The sequence below is a fragment of the Triturus cristatus genome, chromosome 8, assembly GCF_964204655.1.
Source record: "Triturus cristatus chromosome 8, aTriCri1.1, whole genome shotgun sequence".
NCBI classification, from domain to species: domain Eukaryota; kingdom Metazoa; phylum Chordata; class Amphibia; order Caudata; family Salamandridae; genus Triturus; species Triturus cristatus.
Genome location: NC_140591.1, coordinates 1,168,247,643 through 1,168,268,087, shown reverse-complemented (window position 1 = coordinate 1,168,268,087; position 20,445 = coordinate 1,168,247,643). Strand labels below are relative to the sequence as shown.

Sequence of the window (20,445 nt, the reverse complement as noted above, 5' to 3'; positions counted from 1 at the left end):
AGCGGGCGGAACGCTTGAGGCGCGGCAGTGAGGCTGCTGGCGGCCACAGTCCTTGCCAGTGACGGGGCCATCTGACGGCATCGGTCGGTGGGAGAGGTGGCGGCTAACACCAGCTCCAGTGACCGAAGAGGAAGCAGCAGTGCCTCCCTCTTCCTTAAAGCTGAGACTGGCAGTCGGAGATAAGCACAGATGCTGCATACGCGCACTGAAGGTAAGCAACTAGTGGATCCGGACACTCTGGCGCCGTTGCTGCGTACCTGGTGGTGGCCGAGGCCCGGTCGGGCCCGGGCCTAACGCGGGGTACCTTGACTCCCCTCTCCCCCCCCACCCCCCCCCCCCCCCCCCCGGGCCCTGCAGTCTGCAAAGCCAATGGCCTCGATCGAGGCAAACGCACTCGGAAACTCCCCCGGATTAAGTCCAAGCAGTTGTGGGGCAGGAGCTAAGAGGCCCACAGCGCTCGCACGCACTCTGCACATCACCGCAAGGCCCCGGTCCTACCCGCAATAAGACCCTGCGGCTATTGAGGCAGTGCATTCCTCCCCCTCTCCAGTGCCTGGAAATGTGCCCGTATTGATAGCCTGGTGATCGGTGCCACTCCCTAGAGGGCAGCAACAGGGGTGGAGCGTGAACGGAGGCCGCAGTATGGCGAGACACCACGGAGGCCCCTAAATAGCTGCTGCTAGACTTGACGACCCCAAGACCGGCGTGGGGGCGAGCAAAGAAGGTGGAAGAGGCGCCCAATGCGTGAATACAAGGCCTAGGGCTTAGTGGCGTACCCTCCCTGCCACACTCGCTGAGAACACGGCCCAGGCACCTGACTCCCTCCCACTGTGCGAGGTCCCATAACCCTTAAAACTCTGAATGGTGACTGTGTAACGTGGGTACTGGACTTGCCCCCTCTCACAGGGCCTGAGGCACCACTGGTGCTTTTCCTACCTGCCATCAGGGGGCATTGGAGCAAAGGAGCTGTGTTATTGGGCACATGGTGAGCAACAGAGCGAGGGGGGTGAAACACGACCTCCTGTGAGGTACAAGTGGTGGGACACGAGAAAGCTTATGGAGGATCGCTGCGTGGGTCGAACCCTGTACTCCTATATAGCCTGCAAATCTCCTCAGATGCCAACGCACAATAGGAAAGCAGTGAGTGGACAAATCGCACCCTCCAGATGCGGAAATATCGGCGCCTGCAACGGTAGGAGGAAACCGTGCACAACTAGGTGCCCCTAATGTGCGCGACTCGCCAGATCAGTCGCATCGGTTCGATGAAGTTATGGCTGCAATACTAGACATTAAGACCACGCTAGGTTCCAAAATACACACACTATGCCTGCATATGGGCTTTCTAAAATAGAGGACCACAAGAAACTCAAAGCCATAGTGGAGGAGTCGGAATCGGCCTTGGCGGCTATGTGCCCCACTGTGTCCACGACCAGCTCAAATCCCTGCAGTAGGAGGTGGAATACTTGGCGACTGGCTAGAAGACCAAGAAGGTTGTTCTCGTAGGAGCAACATCCGTGTTGTGGACCTGCCAGAGCGAACAGAAGGACCAGTTATGGATTTATATCTAGAAAACTGGATCTCCAACAAAATCCTCCAGGATAGGGTCTCAAAATTATTTTCCATAGAAAGGGCACATAAGGTCCCAGGTGGCCTTCCACGTCCAGGAAACCCGCCTCGACCACTGTGGCACAATTGTTCAACTACCGGGACAGAGACCATGTCCTCCAAGTGACCAGAGCCAAGGGTCCCTGGCAGCTGGAGAACGCAACAGTACCTGTACCCGGACTACACACTGGCTGTCCAGCATCGAAGAGCCTCATACATGGAGGTCAAGCGTTGCCTGAGGGAGCACCAGATACAGTATGCCCTGCTATACCCTGCAAACTGTGCACCCGTCACAAGGAGTCCAACATCTACTGTTCCACTCCAGAAGAAGCATGGTCCTGGATGGACCAAAATTGGTCTCACCCACCCTCCACCCACCACACAGATAGAATCAAGACCGCCTTGGAAATTGGTGGGCGCACAAAGGGGTCGGAAGAGAAGCAAGGTACAACTGCCCACCAAAATGCAGCTGGCAGAGGAGAGGGTACAGGCCATGAAGACGGCGAATATCTTAACAACGCCATGGTATTGTTGAGATATGAATTGGAATCAGATGATGGGCACAACCGCCAGTTACCCCTAACAGACTCACAAAATGCAGAGCTACGTGGAGAAGGGCCGGAGTTGACCCCGCAAATGGCAAATGACATTGGGTGAAATGTAGCAGTATGATAAACCCTGAGGCAGTGAACCCGTGGCTCAGGGGACACTCTGAATATCTTTTTCTTTGTGTACACACAGTTGGTGGTCAGAAGAGTAGACACCAATCGGGGGGTGGACTGAATTTGTAATATATTTTCCCGCTCCGAACACAGGTGGCTGACTCATGAGGTATCACAGTGTCGATTGAAAATGGCGGCCAAGAATAAGCTTGTGGCAGATCACAGCCACGCCAGAAGTCGTTAAGTAGCTGAGAAGTTTATAAGCATATCAGTGCATGTGGCCAATTGCCCATTGGCAAGCCGGCCTTGGTTGGGGGAGTTGGGGAAATGTTATCAGTTAAAGCGATATCTATTTCCTGTTATGCAGAACGGGGGCTGCAATTGGACAATATGGCATGTACAGGAACGATTGTGGGGTGGGGGGCGGGAGTGTGGGACGGGTTGCTAACTGGGGAGGGGGTAAACTGAGATGCACATATACTTGTCTGGGTGCAAGGATTAAATGGCTAATAGCGAGTACACGCTTTTAACCTGGAATGTGCTGGGGCTAGCAGGGTGTGTTAAAAGACATAAAATATACCAATATCTGCTGACCCACAAGGTCTCCATTACATTACTACTAGAGACGCACCTTACCACACAGACACTGGCCTCACTGCGCAAGCGTTGGAGGGACATGGTCATAGGTACCACATACTCCGGTTATGCTGGGGGCACCCTTATATGGGTGGCGCCGGACACACCCCTTAAGTTGGGACATTCTCGAATCGACCCTCAGAGACGCTATGTGCCACTGGAAGGCCAACTGGTTGGAACCCCACGTGCACTAGTTTCCCTATACGCACCGAATACTTGGCAAGCACAGTTCCTATAATCACTCACACCATCCCTGCTATCCGACCCTGCAGCGCCGACACTATGGGGGGATATTATAATTGCACGTATGACCTGGACCGCGCATGCCCGCCACTCCTGGGAGCACAATCCATTGAGATTTTGAGACACCTCAGGGACTGGGAAGATCATATGCAGCTGAACGACGCGTGTCTTAGTCAGCCCCCTGACTCACTCACGTACTCCCACTACTTCTCGTTACATGACCTGCACACGCGGATCGACACAATATATTGTTCCATGGAAGCCCTGATTAGGGTAAAACACACTGAATATTTAGCGTGGATGCTTTCGGACCACAACCCATTGCAGCTGCATCTAGCATGGGGCGCTGGCAGAGCTAGGATACCGACTTGGTGCCTTATTGTCACTGCGCTTTTGGACACGGCGTTCCACTCTACCATATCGCAGACGATAACCATATACTTCCAAGAGAATACGGGTACTGCCTCCAATAGGGGAGTAGAATGGGATGCTTTTAAAGCAGTTTCCGGGGAACACACCATTAAAACAACATACGGCACACACATGGCACTAGCGGCGGACTTGCATAGACACGAGACAGAAATTCAGCGATGTGAAAGCCTTTTGCCCGCGGACCCTCTGGTGACTCCTCAGCTGTCCAAGGCACGGCTCACATATAAAGAGGCTTCAGACAGTCTATGTGCACTGGACTACAAACACTATATAGCCCAACAACACACACAAGGCGATAAAGTGGGTAGACTGTTAGCCTGGCTCCTGAAAACTGATACCTCCCAGCCTCCAATCACGGCACTACATAATCGCGAAGACATGCTAGTGAACACACAGGCGGCAATTATTGATGCCTTCTATAAAAACTACACAACTTTATATAGGGTGCACGTGGCCAACAACCTCCCCTGCATACAGCGCTTCCAGAGTGATGAATTATCCTGACCAGAGAATTAAGAAAAATATCTTTGCCATTACCAGAAGAGCTTTAGACACTGGGAGTATCTGTACGCAAGAATTCGAATATCTAAATAGAGAACACTTTCAGATCCCCATTCTCTATGGCCTCCCCAAAATACATAAAAGCCTGGACAGGCCCCCGTTCAGACCTATAGTCTCCACTATTGGCTCTCTAACGGAACCACTCTCTAAGTTTGTGGATGTGTTCCTGGCTCCCTTAGTCAGCAACTTACCCGCATTTATCAGAGACACTGGAGACCTTTCACCAAGATAGAGGGCATTGAGTTTAATCCTGTTACGGACATATTGGTTTCTATGGATATAGAGGCTTTATATTCTAATATACCTCTTACCGGAGCCTTGGAGGCTGTTAGAAGTGTCCTTAATGATTGTACCAATGACTTGGACAACCTCTTCATTCTGGAATGCCTTGCCATTGTATTAAATGAGAACTACTTTGAATTTGATCAAGTTATATACAAACAGACCCTAGGCATTAGCATGGGAGCAGCCTGTGCCCCTAATGTGGCTAACCTGTACATGGGGGTTTTCGAGAAGAGGTTTATATACAATGAGGTAGCACCTTTTTCGGAGAATATCACCTACTATTATAGGTTTATTGACGATATCTTTTTTATTTGGAAGGGATCGGAGGAACAACTCTCCGAATTTATTCTCTGGATCAACCTTTGCGATCCACACTTGAAATTCATTGCTAAAACTAGTAAAGAGAAAATCGAGTTCCTTGATATTTGGATAGAGGCCATTGAAGATCAGATTCAGGTATCTTTATATACTAAACCCACGGCCCGTAACACCCTACTCCAATATCATAGCTACCATCCTCGTAGCCAGAAGGATAGTATCCCCTTCAGTCAATTCCTGCGTCTCCGCAAGAATTGTACCTGTATACAATCCTTTGAAGAACATGCAGAGACCCTTAAAAACAAGCTGAAGAATAGGGGATACCCCAACAGAATAATTAAGGATGCGTACAAAAGAGCCAAATATTACAATCGTGACACTCTACTGACCCCCAGAAGTAGAAATAACCAGGAGAAACTGGTCTGTGTTACCAAGCACTCTAATTTTAACAACAAATTGCGCCAAGCGATCAATTCTTCCTGGCATATCTTGAATTCTGGCAACCAACAGAAAGATCTACCCAGACCCATCTTTGCCTTTCACAGGAATAGAAACCTGCGAAACGTATTGGTAAAATCAATTTTGCCTATTGAAAATTCACTTACCCAACGCTCTATTACGGGGGCTTTACCTATTTTTGGTTCGCACAAGTGTGGCGGATGCCAGGCCTGTGCTCATGTTAAAACCACTCCGACCCTTGAATGGGGCAAAAAGTCCTTTTCTTTTACAGAAATGTTGAATTGCAGGACTACTAACGTGATCTATTTAATCCTATGCCCTTGTGGCAAAGGATATGTGGGGGAGACAAGTAGAGAGATGCGGGTCCGCTTTTGCGAACACAAATCCTCTATTAATACTAAACGTACAGGAGCTCCATTAGTCAAACATTGGATTGAGAAACAGCACTTGATTAAAGACCTTAAATGGCTAATTCTGGAACATATAAAACCACCAAAAGACCACAATATTGAAGCACTTAGGAAGAAGAGAGAAGTTTTCTGGATATTTACCCTTCAGACCTACGACAATGGACTCAACGAATCCCTTCCCTGGGAAAATGCCATCTATTGAGACATCTTTATTGGATTCTTGAACCTTGTCGTCTAGTGCTGGTCCCCTATTAACTGCATTTACTGCTTTCCGAGTTGCACCATTTCAAGATGGCTGACGAACAAATATGGTGCGTTGACCAGGAAGCAGATCCATTCCTCTGGCCTTAATTTCTCCTTGCAGCTGTATATCTATTATCCACCATTAATAATCTGGGCTAATCCATAATTTTTGTTCTAGGTCCGAGTTCGGACCTTTTCCATCATTTACGGTGAGACTCATTATTTTAACTGATACTCGCCTACTTTGCCCTTCCTAAAATGGCGCCCATTATCACGTGCTGTACTAACCTCTATATCGTATACTCTCAAACGCTCCTAAATAACCATTTAACGATACTGCTATATCCACTAGGATCCACTTTAAATCATCCTTACCTAAGGAGATAGTGTTTTGCATTGAGCCGGGGAATTTACCTCTGATTGTAGTTCAACATTAATTTAACGGATTTCTGTTTCTTTTAGTCCTCCCTTCTAAGATGGCGGCCGTCTTTATACGCTACACTAGGATTTCTATCCGAGATCTTTGGATTTGCCCTATTGCTCCCAGGTGGGACCGTTTGAGTCCGTTTCCCGCCTTTATTCGTTACTTCGGTTTGGCATTATTTAAAGGGAGCTTCTATCGGTAATTCGTATCCAGCGGTGGGACTACGAGGAATCCAACCTTGGCGATTTATTTCTCTTCTTAGTGAAGTAAGTTTCTTATGCACGATTAGCCTAGCTACTGAGAGCCTGTATTGGTTTTTGGGTTTAGAGTGATTCGTTAACCCTGTAACAGGGCAAGACGCGGGTGATGATGTGTTTTTAAGTGGACTTTACCTTCTAAGTGTTGTCCCCCTGCTTTTCCTGACAGATTATACTAAACAAAAACCGCCCATTGTCCGGAGTCACAACTATTCTGCCGTGTCATACATTATACGAATTCGGACGTACTTTGCTCGGCCCGACATTATGTAAAGGGAGTCTCTATTGGTGATTCTCATCAAACGGAGGAGCCCCGAGGAATCTTACTTTGGAGACTTATATATTTTTTCTGAGTGAAGTAAGTTTCTGTTACTTGAATAGCTCAACTACTGACCTTGAAAGCCTGTCCTGGTTGTGCACCTAGAGTGAATCGATATATATGATTTTCATAATCCTTTGTCAGATATTAGTGGATTTCACCTTCTAAGTATTACTTTCGTGCTTCTTCTGACAGACTAAATTAAACAAAGACCGTCTCTCGGCCGGAGTCACAACCAGACTGTTAAGATATGTGAAATACCTATTTGGGCGCATCTTGTCCATTTCCGCATTGCCACTAGGAGTATACCTGCATATACCCTGTAAGTTTTATGCCATTATTGCTTAAATTATATCTGCTATGACTTTAAAGGACTAGCTAGATATTAAGAATCTTGTCTTATTACAGATAAGGCAGTATACAGACCTGAGGCATAATACGTGTATTCTGACCCTGGAATTCTATGCCCCCATCGTCATTAGATTCGATCCAACGTACGTTGTCTAGTTGAGTAATACCCTTATATTTATCTCGGCACTTAAAGACCCTTTGTCCTTTAAGTATCATTTCATTTTGTGACTATTTGCCTAAGCATTTTGAGGCTTATTATGTTTTTTTTTTTCTTCTTAGTTCCACTAGAATTAATACTGATCAAGGAACGAGATATAGTACTCTATCCCCTGGCGGCATTCTATGTTCTGGGAAGATTCCCTCATTGTTTCCACTTCTGGCTTTATTGGAATGTGAGCTTTCCATTCAAGATCGCAAGTGTGTATTCTGTTTTTCTTATTTCTGTCATTTTAGGGATCGCAGTTTTAGGTGATTAATTTTGATGCACCTCTATACGTAATTAATTAATTAATTTATTTATTTTTTACTTTGGGTTCTTAAGCACTTTTTTCACTAATGGTTCTGTATTTTAATTTTTTGATCCATCTTTATATCTATATCTATCTAGTTCTATTCTATAGCTCTCCATATATTCTAGCAACCTTGAAGCAATTGTGCTCATTTATAATAATAATTTTTTATATTTGTGATTATTGATAACCCCGTTATTTGTTCCTCCACAGATCCCTTTTTTTGACGAGGCATAAAGCCAATCTATGTTGTCATGTTATTGTAGTTCATTATATGTAATTTTGGTTCTTCGCCTATGTAATACCAATATCGCCCTGAGGAAGGAAGATTCCGAAACGCGCGTCGGCGCAACTGTGTATTTATTGGCGTAATTGTATGTTTGTATGTTTTTTTTCTGTATTATTGATTTTTGTATGCAATTATTCTTCTGTACTATTGTCATTTTTTGTATGTTTTTTGTTTATTACATTGCTTCGTCAACCTTAGTTTGAACTATAGCTAATGATGTATAGATTTGTATTTATGAAAAAATGATTTATTCAAAAAAAAGAAATGTATCCATTAATTTATATATATTTTTATTAATAAAACAAAAATAGATAATATTTTACCTTTCTGTGGTTTATGAGGGGTTATCTTGTCACAGGGGTCTTTCTCTCTTTGTATTTTGGATTGTATATTCCCTGCTACTGCACCCCACAAATTACTAGTACAGGGACCCTCTGATGTTCTTATTGTACAGCGCTTCCTGGCACCAGTGCAGCCTCCACAGGTCACAAAACCCCAATACGACACACTAGAGGAACCTATTACAGAGGATGAAATATCTGACGCCATTAAACAGCTAGCGACGGGTAAGTCCCCGGGTACTGATGGCTGGGCGTCAGAGTTTTACTCTACATACTCTGAAAAACTTGTGCCCCACTTAATGAACGTTTATAAGGATGCTTATGACAGAGGGGAGCTGCCGACGTCGCTGAGTGAAGCACTGTTAGTAGTATTACCTAAGCTGGGCAGGAATCCGCTGTTCATTGGATCATATCGTCCCCTGTCTTTATTAAATGTAGACTATAAGATACTGGGAAAAGGGCTGGGTGATAGATACGGCATCCCTTCAAATACATGAGGACCAAAACGGCTTTTTCCCGGGGAGGAGTAGCGGACTGAACCTGCGTCGGCTGTTCAGGCAGCTAGACTGGGCCCGGGCGGAGACTGACACACCCTGGTTGGCAGCTTTAGACATTGAAAAGGCATTCAACACCCTAGGGTGGCAGTATGTATTGGAAGTGCTGGGCAAATTTGGCATAGGACCTAAATACTTGCGCTGGGTGCGTAAAATAGACACTAATCTGCAGGCACGAGTAAGGACAGGTTACAACATATCGGCACAGATTGTCATTGAGCGTGGCACCAGACAGGGCTGCCCCTTGTTGCCTATTCTATTTGCATTTCGTATGGAGCCTTTAGCATGCAAGCTGTGACAGGGGTATCCATGCAGATAGGCAATGGCATATAATCTTGTTATATGCGGATGATGCATTTGTTTCCCTCCAGTGACCAATATCTTGGATTCTTTTTTAAAAAATCCCTTGTGTCCTGTATAAATGACGGTGAAATTTTGACAAATTCCTGCAAAAAATGATCTACATAACAGGACGTTGTTTCAACTGCCAATAGCAGATACGATTGGCCTTCCCGGGGGGTATAAAGGGGGGGGGGGTTGTGATGAAATAAAGGTTAGGTGAGTGTTTTCTAAAAGTTTGAGTGTTAAACATATATACTAAGGTACTACCAAAGTTAAATTAGTATGCTTTTTGTAGTACTAATGAGTGATACTATTTCTAACATATATTATGCGAGTGATTGTGTATTCGTTTGTGAGTGGCTGGATGGTTGTTTTAAGTGGGTGTGTGGGTGGCTGTATGAATGAATGAGTGGGTGTGTGAGCAGCTGTATGGAGATATATCAAATTTGTCCAAAAACTTTATCGCAGTTGCAAAATTATCTTTATTAAAGCGCGACCACTCGGTAATGCATTTCGGCCAGGTAAACGGCCTTTCTCACACAGAGTGCCATTTTGCAGACAACATTTATGCCATGATGTGATTTTCAAAAAGTGACGTTGTGTACAAAGGAAATAGAAGAAGCACTTTTGTGTAAGGTACAATACATTACGTTCCACAATTAAGTCATAATTGCCTCTTCATTACACTGAGTATACAGTCCCAAATCATTTCGAGGATTCAAGAGATTGGCAATCAAAATATGATACAAACAATCAAAACATATTATCTCTCCTTCGAGCACTACAAGTGCAACATCCATACATATACAGTACCACACCTGAATTTCAAATTCGTAATTGCACAAATGAAAAACTCGATCCACACTCTAATAATCCACAGTGTACAATATGCAATAAAGTCCGACAGTGCAAACTCTTTGGTCACATGGAACTATTTACTTTTAAAGTACATATTTTAAATGCAGTTTTCTGTGCGGTGCTTTTCAATACTATTAGTTTAATATAAAGCCCAAGTGGGCTATGTCACAGTGGGTTGGAACGTTCACACCCCCACCTGATTGAGCTTGTAAGTAACTTTTGCCTTGCATAATCAATATGAGTGAAAATGTATATGTATATGTATGGACTCTAAAATACTACACCATGCTACCCATTTTACTACGGTATAACTCCGATGGGGTTGGGGACTGGTAAATCTTCAGCTTACATGGTTAATTGTCATGTGCATATCAAATCACTTAACATTTGCGTGTGCTTCTACACCACAAACTAGAAATAAAACAATAAGGGAAAACCAAATTATCACGACATAATTACACATGGCACCCTAATCCCAATCCACCAATACAATTTAGAGAGATTTGAGAGATAAGGACTTTCTGTGGATTTAGAGATGCACATATAATTCTTCTTCAGTGCTTAACCTAATGGGTATCTTTTCCTCCCCTGACACTGTTAGGCACTGAGTCAATATGAAAATAGCGGAGGTCTGTATGTTTACTGTTACGTACCTCTTTAAAATGTCATGCCACAGGATAACTATGGTCTTTGTTTTTATGGCCCTGACATGTTGAAGGATCAGCATGTGTACTTTTAGGATCGTACCACCCACATACATTTTGGTGCATGTATACCTCAGTACGTACACAACATACTCACTCTTGCAGTGGAGGGGTTTGCGTATCTTGAAAGGAGTACTTGATAAGGGTGACACAACTTCTGTTATATTAACCCAATAGCTGCAGACTTTACACTCATGACATCTTCTGAATCCCAGACTTCCAACTAGCCAGCCCTCTGCTGCTTTTATTTCTGTGCTACTCATTACCACCTCCTGTCGAATAGATTTTGCCTTTTTAAAAGTTATGAGGGGTGTGTTATGCATTGTGAATACAATTGTGTATATATATATATATATATATATTCCCCAAAAGTGCCTCTTCAGACAAGGACGCTACGCCGTAGACTTGAATTCAACCAGAACCTTTAATTTCGGAAAGCTGCAAATCACGGCTGTTTTACCAATCCACGACGCGTTTCGAAGCTAACAAGCCTCTTTTTCATGGGGCAACAAATGGCAAAGCACGGTACTGCCACAACTCTTTGTTCCCAATGTGCACGCAATCTCCGGTGATGCATGCTGGTAGTTGTAAGCCAATTCTTCCCCACCATTAGGGTCCGTGTGCATTTGCCAAACACAGTTTCGTTGCCATGGGCTCCAGATTTTCACCCTCATACGCGAATTTGTTTATGGGCTGGTTCGAGGAGGTGATGATCTGGGGCCCAAGGGGATCACATTGGAATGATTCCTTTTTATACTGGGGCAGATACATCGACGATTGCCTGATGATCTGGGCAGGTACCCTGGAGAAACTAACGGGATTTTACCAATATCTCAATAGCAATGAGTACAACATTAGGTTCACTTTTGAACAAAGCTGCGATAAGATTTCCTTTCTTGATGTTGAGCTGTACGTAAGAGACAACAAATTGCATAGCAGACTCTTTCGCCCAAAAACATTGTGCAACGCATTACTCCATGCGTCTAGCTCCCACCCCGCACACCAGATAAAGTCAATACCTTATGGTGAACTTGTCAGGTTAAGACGCAATTGCAGTTTTGAACCTGAATTTGAAGAATTTAAAAAAGGAACATTAGCACGCTTTGAGAGGAGGGGCTATGACAGTGCTACTTTGACTAAAGCAGACCGAAGAATACAGATGATTAGCAGACAAGATACACTCAATGAACACACTGTATCAATACAGAAACCAGATAAGATACGCATGATCTCTGGCTACAATGATTGGTCTGATGTCCTGAGATGGAGTCTCAATAGACATTGGCACTTGCTCCGGGCTGACAAAACATTGAAGGACCATATTACTGACAGACCAACTATTACATATAGACGAGGTGTTACCCTCAGAAATATGCTGAGTCCAAGTTACCCTAGGACGGAGCCGAATGTCACCTGGCTTACGCACCTATTTAAGGGCTTTTATGGGTGTGGACATTGTGGCACCTGCAATTGGGCGATTAACAAAAAGACAGACTTTACAGGACCAGGTGATAGAGTTTACAAAATAGCGACCAACATCAACTGCATGACGAAATTTGTGGTCTATATCATTGAATGCAAATGCAAAAAAGGTATGTTGGGAGTACAATCAGAACATTACGGGAGAGAATGGGGGAACATTTAAGAGCAGTAAAACAAGGTGATGTCAGATATCCTATTGCTGCACATATAACCCACTGCCAAGCACAGACACTTCATAAACGATTTGAGTTTATTGGCATAGAACATATTCAGAGACATCCCGGGGGTGGGAACAGAGAGTTGACACTCCGCAGGCGCGAAGCGCTTTGGAATCTTAGACTGCGCAGCGCAGAGATAGGGTTAAATGTCGATTCAGAACTTCATTATTTTCTAGGAAGATAATTTTACAGAGAAACTGTCTACCTATATGACTGCGCATGTCTGTTAACGTATGTGATGCTTTTTCATTGATATGCTTTTTGTCATTTTGTATAGATGCCTCCAATATCATGAACACATTTTCAAATGTGCCTTGCTCTCCATTTGCTTGGCACATCAGCTATATTACTATTGGTAGTAATGGTTGAGAGAAGGGTGATTGCATGTTTACCCACTAAAGCAAGTTTGGGTCATCACCCAACATTAGCACGCTTAAAGGCATGAATAGAGGCATGATCACATGACTTATAAATTTAATTCTAATGATGATAACCAGTATTCTGACAAAGAAGTTTACACAGCACTATTTACACGACACGAGCGCGCTGCATGAATATCACGGAGCTCTACTATGTACGAATTTTGAACCGTCTAAACCTCTATTGCTAGAAATAATATTTCTTACCCGTAATTTTGGGAGAGATTATTGATAGCTTAGAAATTAATGTTAGATTTGCAGATATGTAATATCGGCAACATATGGCAAGGCTGGACTCGGGACGGATACAATTGAGCCGGGATTTTAATTGTACAAAGGAGGTTTGCACTCAGCGGTTACAACTTTAAGATGGGCGCCGAATTAGTCAGTTGGAATTAGGAAGTTAACCTCAGAGATTGAGGTGTTTTCTCGTCGACAACCGGAAGTAGATGCCGGCTTATCTACACAGCAACGATACGGGTTTTGCGTATTCCGCACTCGGAAATGCACTGGTACAGATATCCGCTGATCGGAGATTAGGAAATACGTATATTTACGGTAAGAGCTAGACCGGTGTGTGACATGCTTCGCTATTGCGTAATGGGAACCAAAAGGGTTTTAGAAATTGTTTTGTACTTTAAATGTTAAGGCCATAGCATTTACGATCTAGATCCATTACGGGAATGTTGCATTTTGAACTAGACGATATGAGGAGAATTAAAGTACTCATGGTTATAATGGTTTTAACGCTGGCAGCACCAATAAGGGGTGGCTTGGAAGCTGGTACTAAGAACTGAGCGTATTGTAGGTCAGAATAACAACATAGCATATATTTTGATACAGGAACAGCATGTTTATGTGGGGCACGTTTACGATTACCTTAACATACAGGTAATCGTTTTGGGTTTGGAATCTTCGAAATTAGAATAGCGCTGCAATAGATTTTGAACTTTGTGACACTGAGATGCCTTTATATGATAGTCAGCTCTTTCAATCCTGATACTTAAGATGACGCTTCCACAGAGATTGACTTATTCATGAACATATTTTGTCATGTTAATATAGATTTTGACGTTAAGCCAGAACTGTTGGATGACGTATAACTTACATCGGCGGACCTCTAGGATAAAAGAACCCCTCTGTGGGTTGGAATTATCACCACAGACAACGTAGGTTAATTTTCCTTTGCCTGCATGATTTTGCGGGTACTTTTGAGGCAGTTTAAGGTATGGACACGTTATTTACACTTTCTTATCCTTGTCACAATAGGGATAGAGTAACGAAGAAGAAAGGTAGATATAGACCTGATATTTGTCTTCTTTGGGATTTATACTTTCACTTAGCACCGTCACTTCACAGCCATCACGCCCCACTAACTGACTGGATTTTAACTCATAGTACGCACAGTTTATAGGTGTCGACACTAGGAGCACTATAAATTTTCGTATATACAGTTATTTACTCCCCACTTGTGATTCACTTCTCTCATACCATTTCCACTTGTGGCCTTTGGGATTGGAATTTTAATCCCTTTTTCATTTTGGACATTCATTTTTCTTAACATTGTATAGTCCTTGCGCATGTATGTAACTATGCACATTCTGTATCACCAACCACAGGGTGATGTTACAATGAACAACGTTGCACAAATTGAGCAAGTCACTAGGTGACACAACATGTTTCTCATTTTATCCACACAGCCTTGACAGTCGCGGCACGATTTCCCATGTTAGCGACGAAACACGTGTCGGCTGTTTTGAAGACCTGAGGAAACAATAAAAAGAAAGGAGAACAAGAATCCATATACTGATGCCAAATTTGTGCTCACACTTTGCACTAATATATTTGTATCATACTTCAATCGTGTGCTGGGGATTTTTGTAATGATGTCATCAGTGATATAATTTGAGATGTCATAAGTGATGTCATCAGTTATGTCACTGACCATGTCATGAGTGATGTATTATGTGACGTCATCAGCAGTGCATTGCGGGGGCGCAAGTTATAGTTAGCTGTGCTAACTATAACTGGGGAATTCCTATGGTTTTGTATGAGTGAAATGTCCAACTAACTATAACTTTCCCTAAAACCTATGGTTTTTTCAGTGAATTTCTAAGGTTTTTTAAATGCTAATTTCTAACTATAACGTGCCTGAAACCTATGGTTTTTTCAGTGAATTTCAAAGGTTTTTTAAATGCTAATTTCTAACTATAACGTGCCTGAAGCCTATGGTTTTTTAAGTGGATTTCAAAGGATTTTTAAATGCTAGTTTCTAACTATGCCTACAGAGGTAGGACATGTGAAGAAAGAAAAAAAAACGCACAGAAAGAACCAAAAGAAATGCAGAAAGAAGCAACAGAAGTCCACGAAGACGAAGAAAAGTGCAGAAAGAAGCAAGACATGTGCAGAAAGAACCAACAGAGGAGTCGAAAGAGGCCTTGTTGCAAAATCATCCTGTGCCCACAACTTTTTCAGATGGGTACTGGTGGTAACTCACTCTGACTAACCAGGCTTAGAGCCAGTGCTATGCTAAAAGATACCTAGAATACAATGAAAACACCTACATACACTATGGAACACTATGCGTTGGGGTACACCTGTGATTAGCATGGCCTCCTCTGTTAGGCCATAGTACATAATAGGGCAGGGGGATTAAAACTACCTCTTATAACGCGCTACGGGGCGCGTTTGCACAGTGGTGAAGGGGGGGGGGCCTGGGGTGAAATGTGTGCAAACACGCCCTGTGGCAGTTTTAAGTTGGGAGATTACGTACCCTTGAATCCTGACAGTCTCTGGGGTCCAACTAGCCAACTAGGTACCTCCAGTAAGCGCCACAGAGCTGCGTTGCAGATAGGTGTAAAAAGGGATGTGGCCTGGGCCACCTCTCTGCAACCCAGCGCAGTGGCCCTTGCTGGAGGTACCTGGTGGGGTTGTTGGACCCCAGAGACTCTCAGGATTGAAAAGGAATTAATTCCCCAACTTAAAATGCACCACAGGGCGTGTTTGCACACTTCACCTCAGGCCACGCCCCCTTCCTTCACCACTGTGAAAACACGCCCGTGGGACATTTTAAGTTGGGGGATTAAGTCCCCTTGAATCCTGAGGGTCCCTGGGGTCCAACTAGCCCACCAGGTACCTCCAGTAAGGGCCACAGAGCTGAGTTCCAGAGAGGTGTAAAAAGGGGCATGACCTGGACCACTTCTCTGCAACGCAGCGCAGTGGCACTTACTGGAAGCACCTGGTGGGCTTGTTGGCCCCCAGGGACCACGAGTATTCAAGGGGAATTAGTTCCCCATCTTACAACGCGCCAGGGAGCACGCTTGCAGAGTGCTGCAGGGAGGGGGCGGGGCCTCCGGCGCGATGCCAGTCTTTTTTTTTTAATGTATTTTTTTTAAGAAGGGGAGCTGTGTGGCCCCCCTTCCTTTCCTATTTTATTGGCCCTAGGGACCCCATCCCCCAGGGCCTGACCCTTTTTATTTATTTATTTATTTTAAATGGAAGGGGGCCATGTGGACCCCTCCCGAGGCCATATTCGGCCCTGGGGACCCCATCCCCCGGGGCCGGCCTTTGTGTGTTTATTTTTTATTATGGGGGAGGGGGGCCGCGTGGCACCCCTCCCGGACCACTCATGGCCCGAGGACCCCATCCCCTGGGTCCTGTCCTCTCGTTGGGGACCGTGGGGGGGGGGTCCCCAATACCCCACGGTCCCGCCGGTTCTCCGCGTCCTGCGGGAGCCGGAATTGCTTTTCCACATGGGGAGCTGCTGACATGCAGCTCCCCTTATGGAAAAGCAATTCTGCTTTGCTTCATTGAAGCGAGAGCAGGTTTCCCTGCTCTCGCTTCAATGAAGCAAAGCAGAGTTTGCAATGACGGCTCCCACCCTGTCATTGCAAACAGCAGTGTCCCGGGTGTGGGCACCCCAGGACACTGCAGGAGCCGGCCCTGGGGGGTGGCGGTCCCCAGGGCCATCACTGACCCAGGGGGGGCTGCACGGCCCCTCCCACCTATGGCACATCCCCAGGGAGGTGGTGGTCCCCGGGGCTCAGGGGTCCGTAACGGACCCCCGAATTTGTATATTAGTGCCCCGGGGAGGGGGCGGTCTCTGGGGCGTGGAGCCCTGAGCCCCCCCACACAGGTACATTTAAAAAAAAAAATAAGCCCGGGGGTTGCGGTCCACGGGGCTGCGGGGGGGCAGTGTACCCCCCACCAATATAATTAATGAGAGCCCCGGAGGGTGGCGGTCCCCGGGGCTTGGGGGGCCTTAGAGGCCCCCCCAAACTTTAAAAAAACAAGCTCCGGTGGGTGGCGGTCCCGGGGGCTGCGGGAGGGCTATGTGCCTCCCCGCAACTATTTATGCAAAGCCCTGGGGGGTGGCGGTCCCCGAGGCATGTTTTTTACTGCCTCCGGGACCTGGCCCACCCGTGGGATTCAATTAAACGAAGTGCGGGCTACGTTTTTTTTTTACATTTTCTCGGCTGGATTCGCGCACCCAGCGCGAATTCGGCCAATTTAAAAAAAAAAAAAAAAAAGCTTTTTTGGGCCCTGGGTGTCCTTGTGGGACCCCCTGAGCAAGCCTAGGGGGTCAGGGTGTTTCTACCCTGCCCCTTTTTCTTTTTTTTTGTGTGTTTGTCTCCCTGCTTTCTTGTGCCTCGGTTCTACCGAGGCACAAGATGGCTGCCAACACTTCCTGGTTTGAAGTTTTGACAGCCAATTAGAATGCAGCTCGTGATCGGCAGGGTGCGCGGATCCACCGCGGCCATAGGTATCGAAACTTTTATGTTTTTGATTTTCTCAGCAACTACTGAACGGATTTACACCATTTAAAAAAAAGGGCACTTTCTGAACCAAGCACTACCTTTTTGCTAAATTTGGTGTAATTCCGTTCAGTAGTTTTGGCTGTAACCATGTCTAAAGTTTCCTATGGGAAATTGATTATTTACCTCTATTTTTTGATTATCTCCGTAACTACTGAACGGATTTACACCATTTAAAAACGGCGCTTTCTGAACCAAGCACTACCTTTTTGCCAAATTTGGTGTAATTCCGTACAGCAGTTCGGGCTGTAGCCGTGTCTAAAGTTTCCTTTGGGAATTAACATGGAGAAAAAACGTTTTGGGACCCTCCTTTTTTCTCGGCCCCCGCTTGCCAATTCACCCCGAAACTTTCAAGACAGGAGCTGACCGGAGCGCCCCACTAGTTTTGAAAATTTCGCGATGATTCTTCATTCGGCGCCAAAGTTATTGGGAAAACAAAAAACGCTTTCCCAATGGAAACTAGGTCCTAACTATAACTACCTACTGGCGACCGCCAGTAGGTAAGATATATATATATATATTGAATAAAACAAAGGTTACAGGGAAGTTATAGTATAGAAAAAAAGACCTTAGAAATTCACTGAAAAAGCCAAAGGTTACAGAGACTTTACAGTTAGGCTCACATTTCACTCGTACAAAACCAGTGAAATTCAGCAGTTTTGGTTCCCTGAGCTAACTATAACTTACGCCCCCGCAATGCACTGCTTATGACCTCACATATTACATCACTCATGACATGGTCAGTGACATCAATGATGACATCTCAAATGACATCACTGTCTGAGTTGGAAGTCAGTCCATGTGTTTGGAAACATAAATACTTCCATGCTTAAAGTTTGGGAGTAAGTGACGCACAGAGAATATGGAATTAAATAGCTAGGTGTTGTGTTAGGCCGAATACTCCTGAAGTTGAGTTTTCAGGTCTGAGAGCAGAACTATATCAGAGCAGCTAGTCGGATTTGTTGGAGTACCGTTCCGTGTCCAACAAGAGAAGAAAGGGACTCAGATGTACATCCAAGAAAAAAAAACGCCGCTTCTGCTAATTTAAGAGTATATTCAATACTTTAAATCACAGATGTTCCTATTTAAACACAAAGTATTACGTGTCCAGTGCTTCACCTTCCTGGCACATTTGTGTGAGTTTTTTGGCTTGTTCTACATGTAAAAAAAAGGGCATAACTGAAGCACAGCTTCCTGGTATGATCAGTACTTAAACTATTTAGTTGCACTCCCAAAGCACTTTTTATTTTAATTGTATTTGGTCTTATAGTACTGAATGTGGCATTTGGCAGCTTTAATGCAGTTAAACATGAATTTGTTCTTGATTTTAGGTGAGGAACTGGCGATGCTGGAGGACATGAATCTAGGCATTATGGACTTGAGGAATGTAACTTTTAAAGTAACCCAAGCCACATCAAATTCTTCTGCTGACATGCTGCCGGTCATCACAGGAAATCGGTATGGACTAATCAAAAATGTATTCATGCGTGCAAAAGTTTTAACCCTCGATGTGATTTCCATCTTGGTATCCCTTTATGTTAGAAATGGGATCTCTGGTTGGGTAAGGCTTGCGCCAAAGCCAGGCAGAGGTTCCATTTCTAACATTGGTTGTCAGTGGTGAAGATAGGACTTGCGTTTGCGCAGTACCACAGCGGCAACTGGTTGCACTACAAGCTCTGCATTTTAGATAGTCACATGGATGGGGATTATTGTGTCTGAGTTTGTTTTAAGTGTCATTTCTTTTTGAAATGTGTTTTATTGTTGCACTATGAGTTAGGTGTCCTGCCAAGGACAGAAACCAGAGAATCTGGAAGGGTTTTGTACTGCCCATGTGCAGACTGCGATTTATGGGGTTGGCCTGCAGCGCAAGCTAAAGGAGTTTGTATTGCCCCTGTCCTGTCTGCTATTTCTAGGGTTGGCCTACAGTGGTAACTTAATTGGCATGGAGTATCTAGCTCGGGAGGGTAGATTATCCCCTAAGTGCAGTGTGAGTTTTCTGGAATCCCCAGTAAGGGTGGGATCCAGTGGTGGCAGCAATATGTAGTCCAGTGCAGGAAGTCCTATTCCCAGTTCCCAGAGGATGGTACCTGGTTCCCGGTTAAGAGGGGTACAGGTTTAGATTCAGGGGCATTAAGATGCTGTTTCACCAGTATTGGGGGGGGGAGCGTGGATGAATGTTGTGGTGCACTGGATGTTTGGGTGATAGCACGGTAAATGGCGTTAAAGGGCTCTTCAATCTGTTTTGTCAGAGAGAACCTGCCCCGTAATTGTTTTCCGGAGTCGCGCCAACATCCGTTGAAGTGTTTGTAAGTTCTTTGATTCTAGGGAGCTTGCATTGGGGAGTGATACTAGAAGAATGGTGCAGGTGTCTTCCAACCCAGAGTGGTGGAAGTGGTTCAGAGTAGCCCAGCTAGGTACCCTTATAGTGAGGAGGTTGTAGGGACTCACATCCTGTCTCGCAGGAGAAGGAGTGAGATTGGGCTGTGTCCCGAAGTGCCCGCACCTCAGTCTCCAGTACTGGATGGTTCTTAGAGGGAACACCAGGTAGGGAGTCTAGTTTGTCCTGTTGCACCCTTCTTCGAGGGGGATCTCTCTTGTTAGGTGAGCTGGGAGTGTCTGTAATCAGGCCTCCATCAGTTCTAGTGTCTGGCAGTGCCCACTCCAAAGTGGAGGGGGCAGAAGTCCAGATTGAAGGGTGAGAGGGGGAAAG

The 20,445-nt window shown here is 45.0% G+C and overlaps 1 protein-coding gene across 6 annotated transcripts in view; it reads left to right on the top strand.

The window, feature by feature from the left end:
* The window catches only part of INPP4A (inositol polyphosphate-4-phosphatase type I A), an 857,226-nt gene that overhangs the window by 740,629 nt on the left and 96,152 nt on the right, over positions 1–20,445 (top strand). For all 6 annotated transcript variants that reach the window (XM_085622821.1, XM_085622820.1, XM_085622817.1 and 3 more), the window contains one exon: positions 19,067–19,193. In XM_085622821.1, the coding sequence (XP_085478947.1) occupies positions 19,067–19,193 (127 nt within the window). The remainder of the gene's footprint in view (positions 1–19,066; positions 19,194–20,445) is intronic.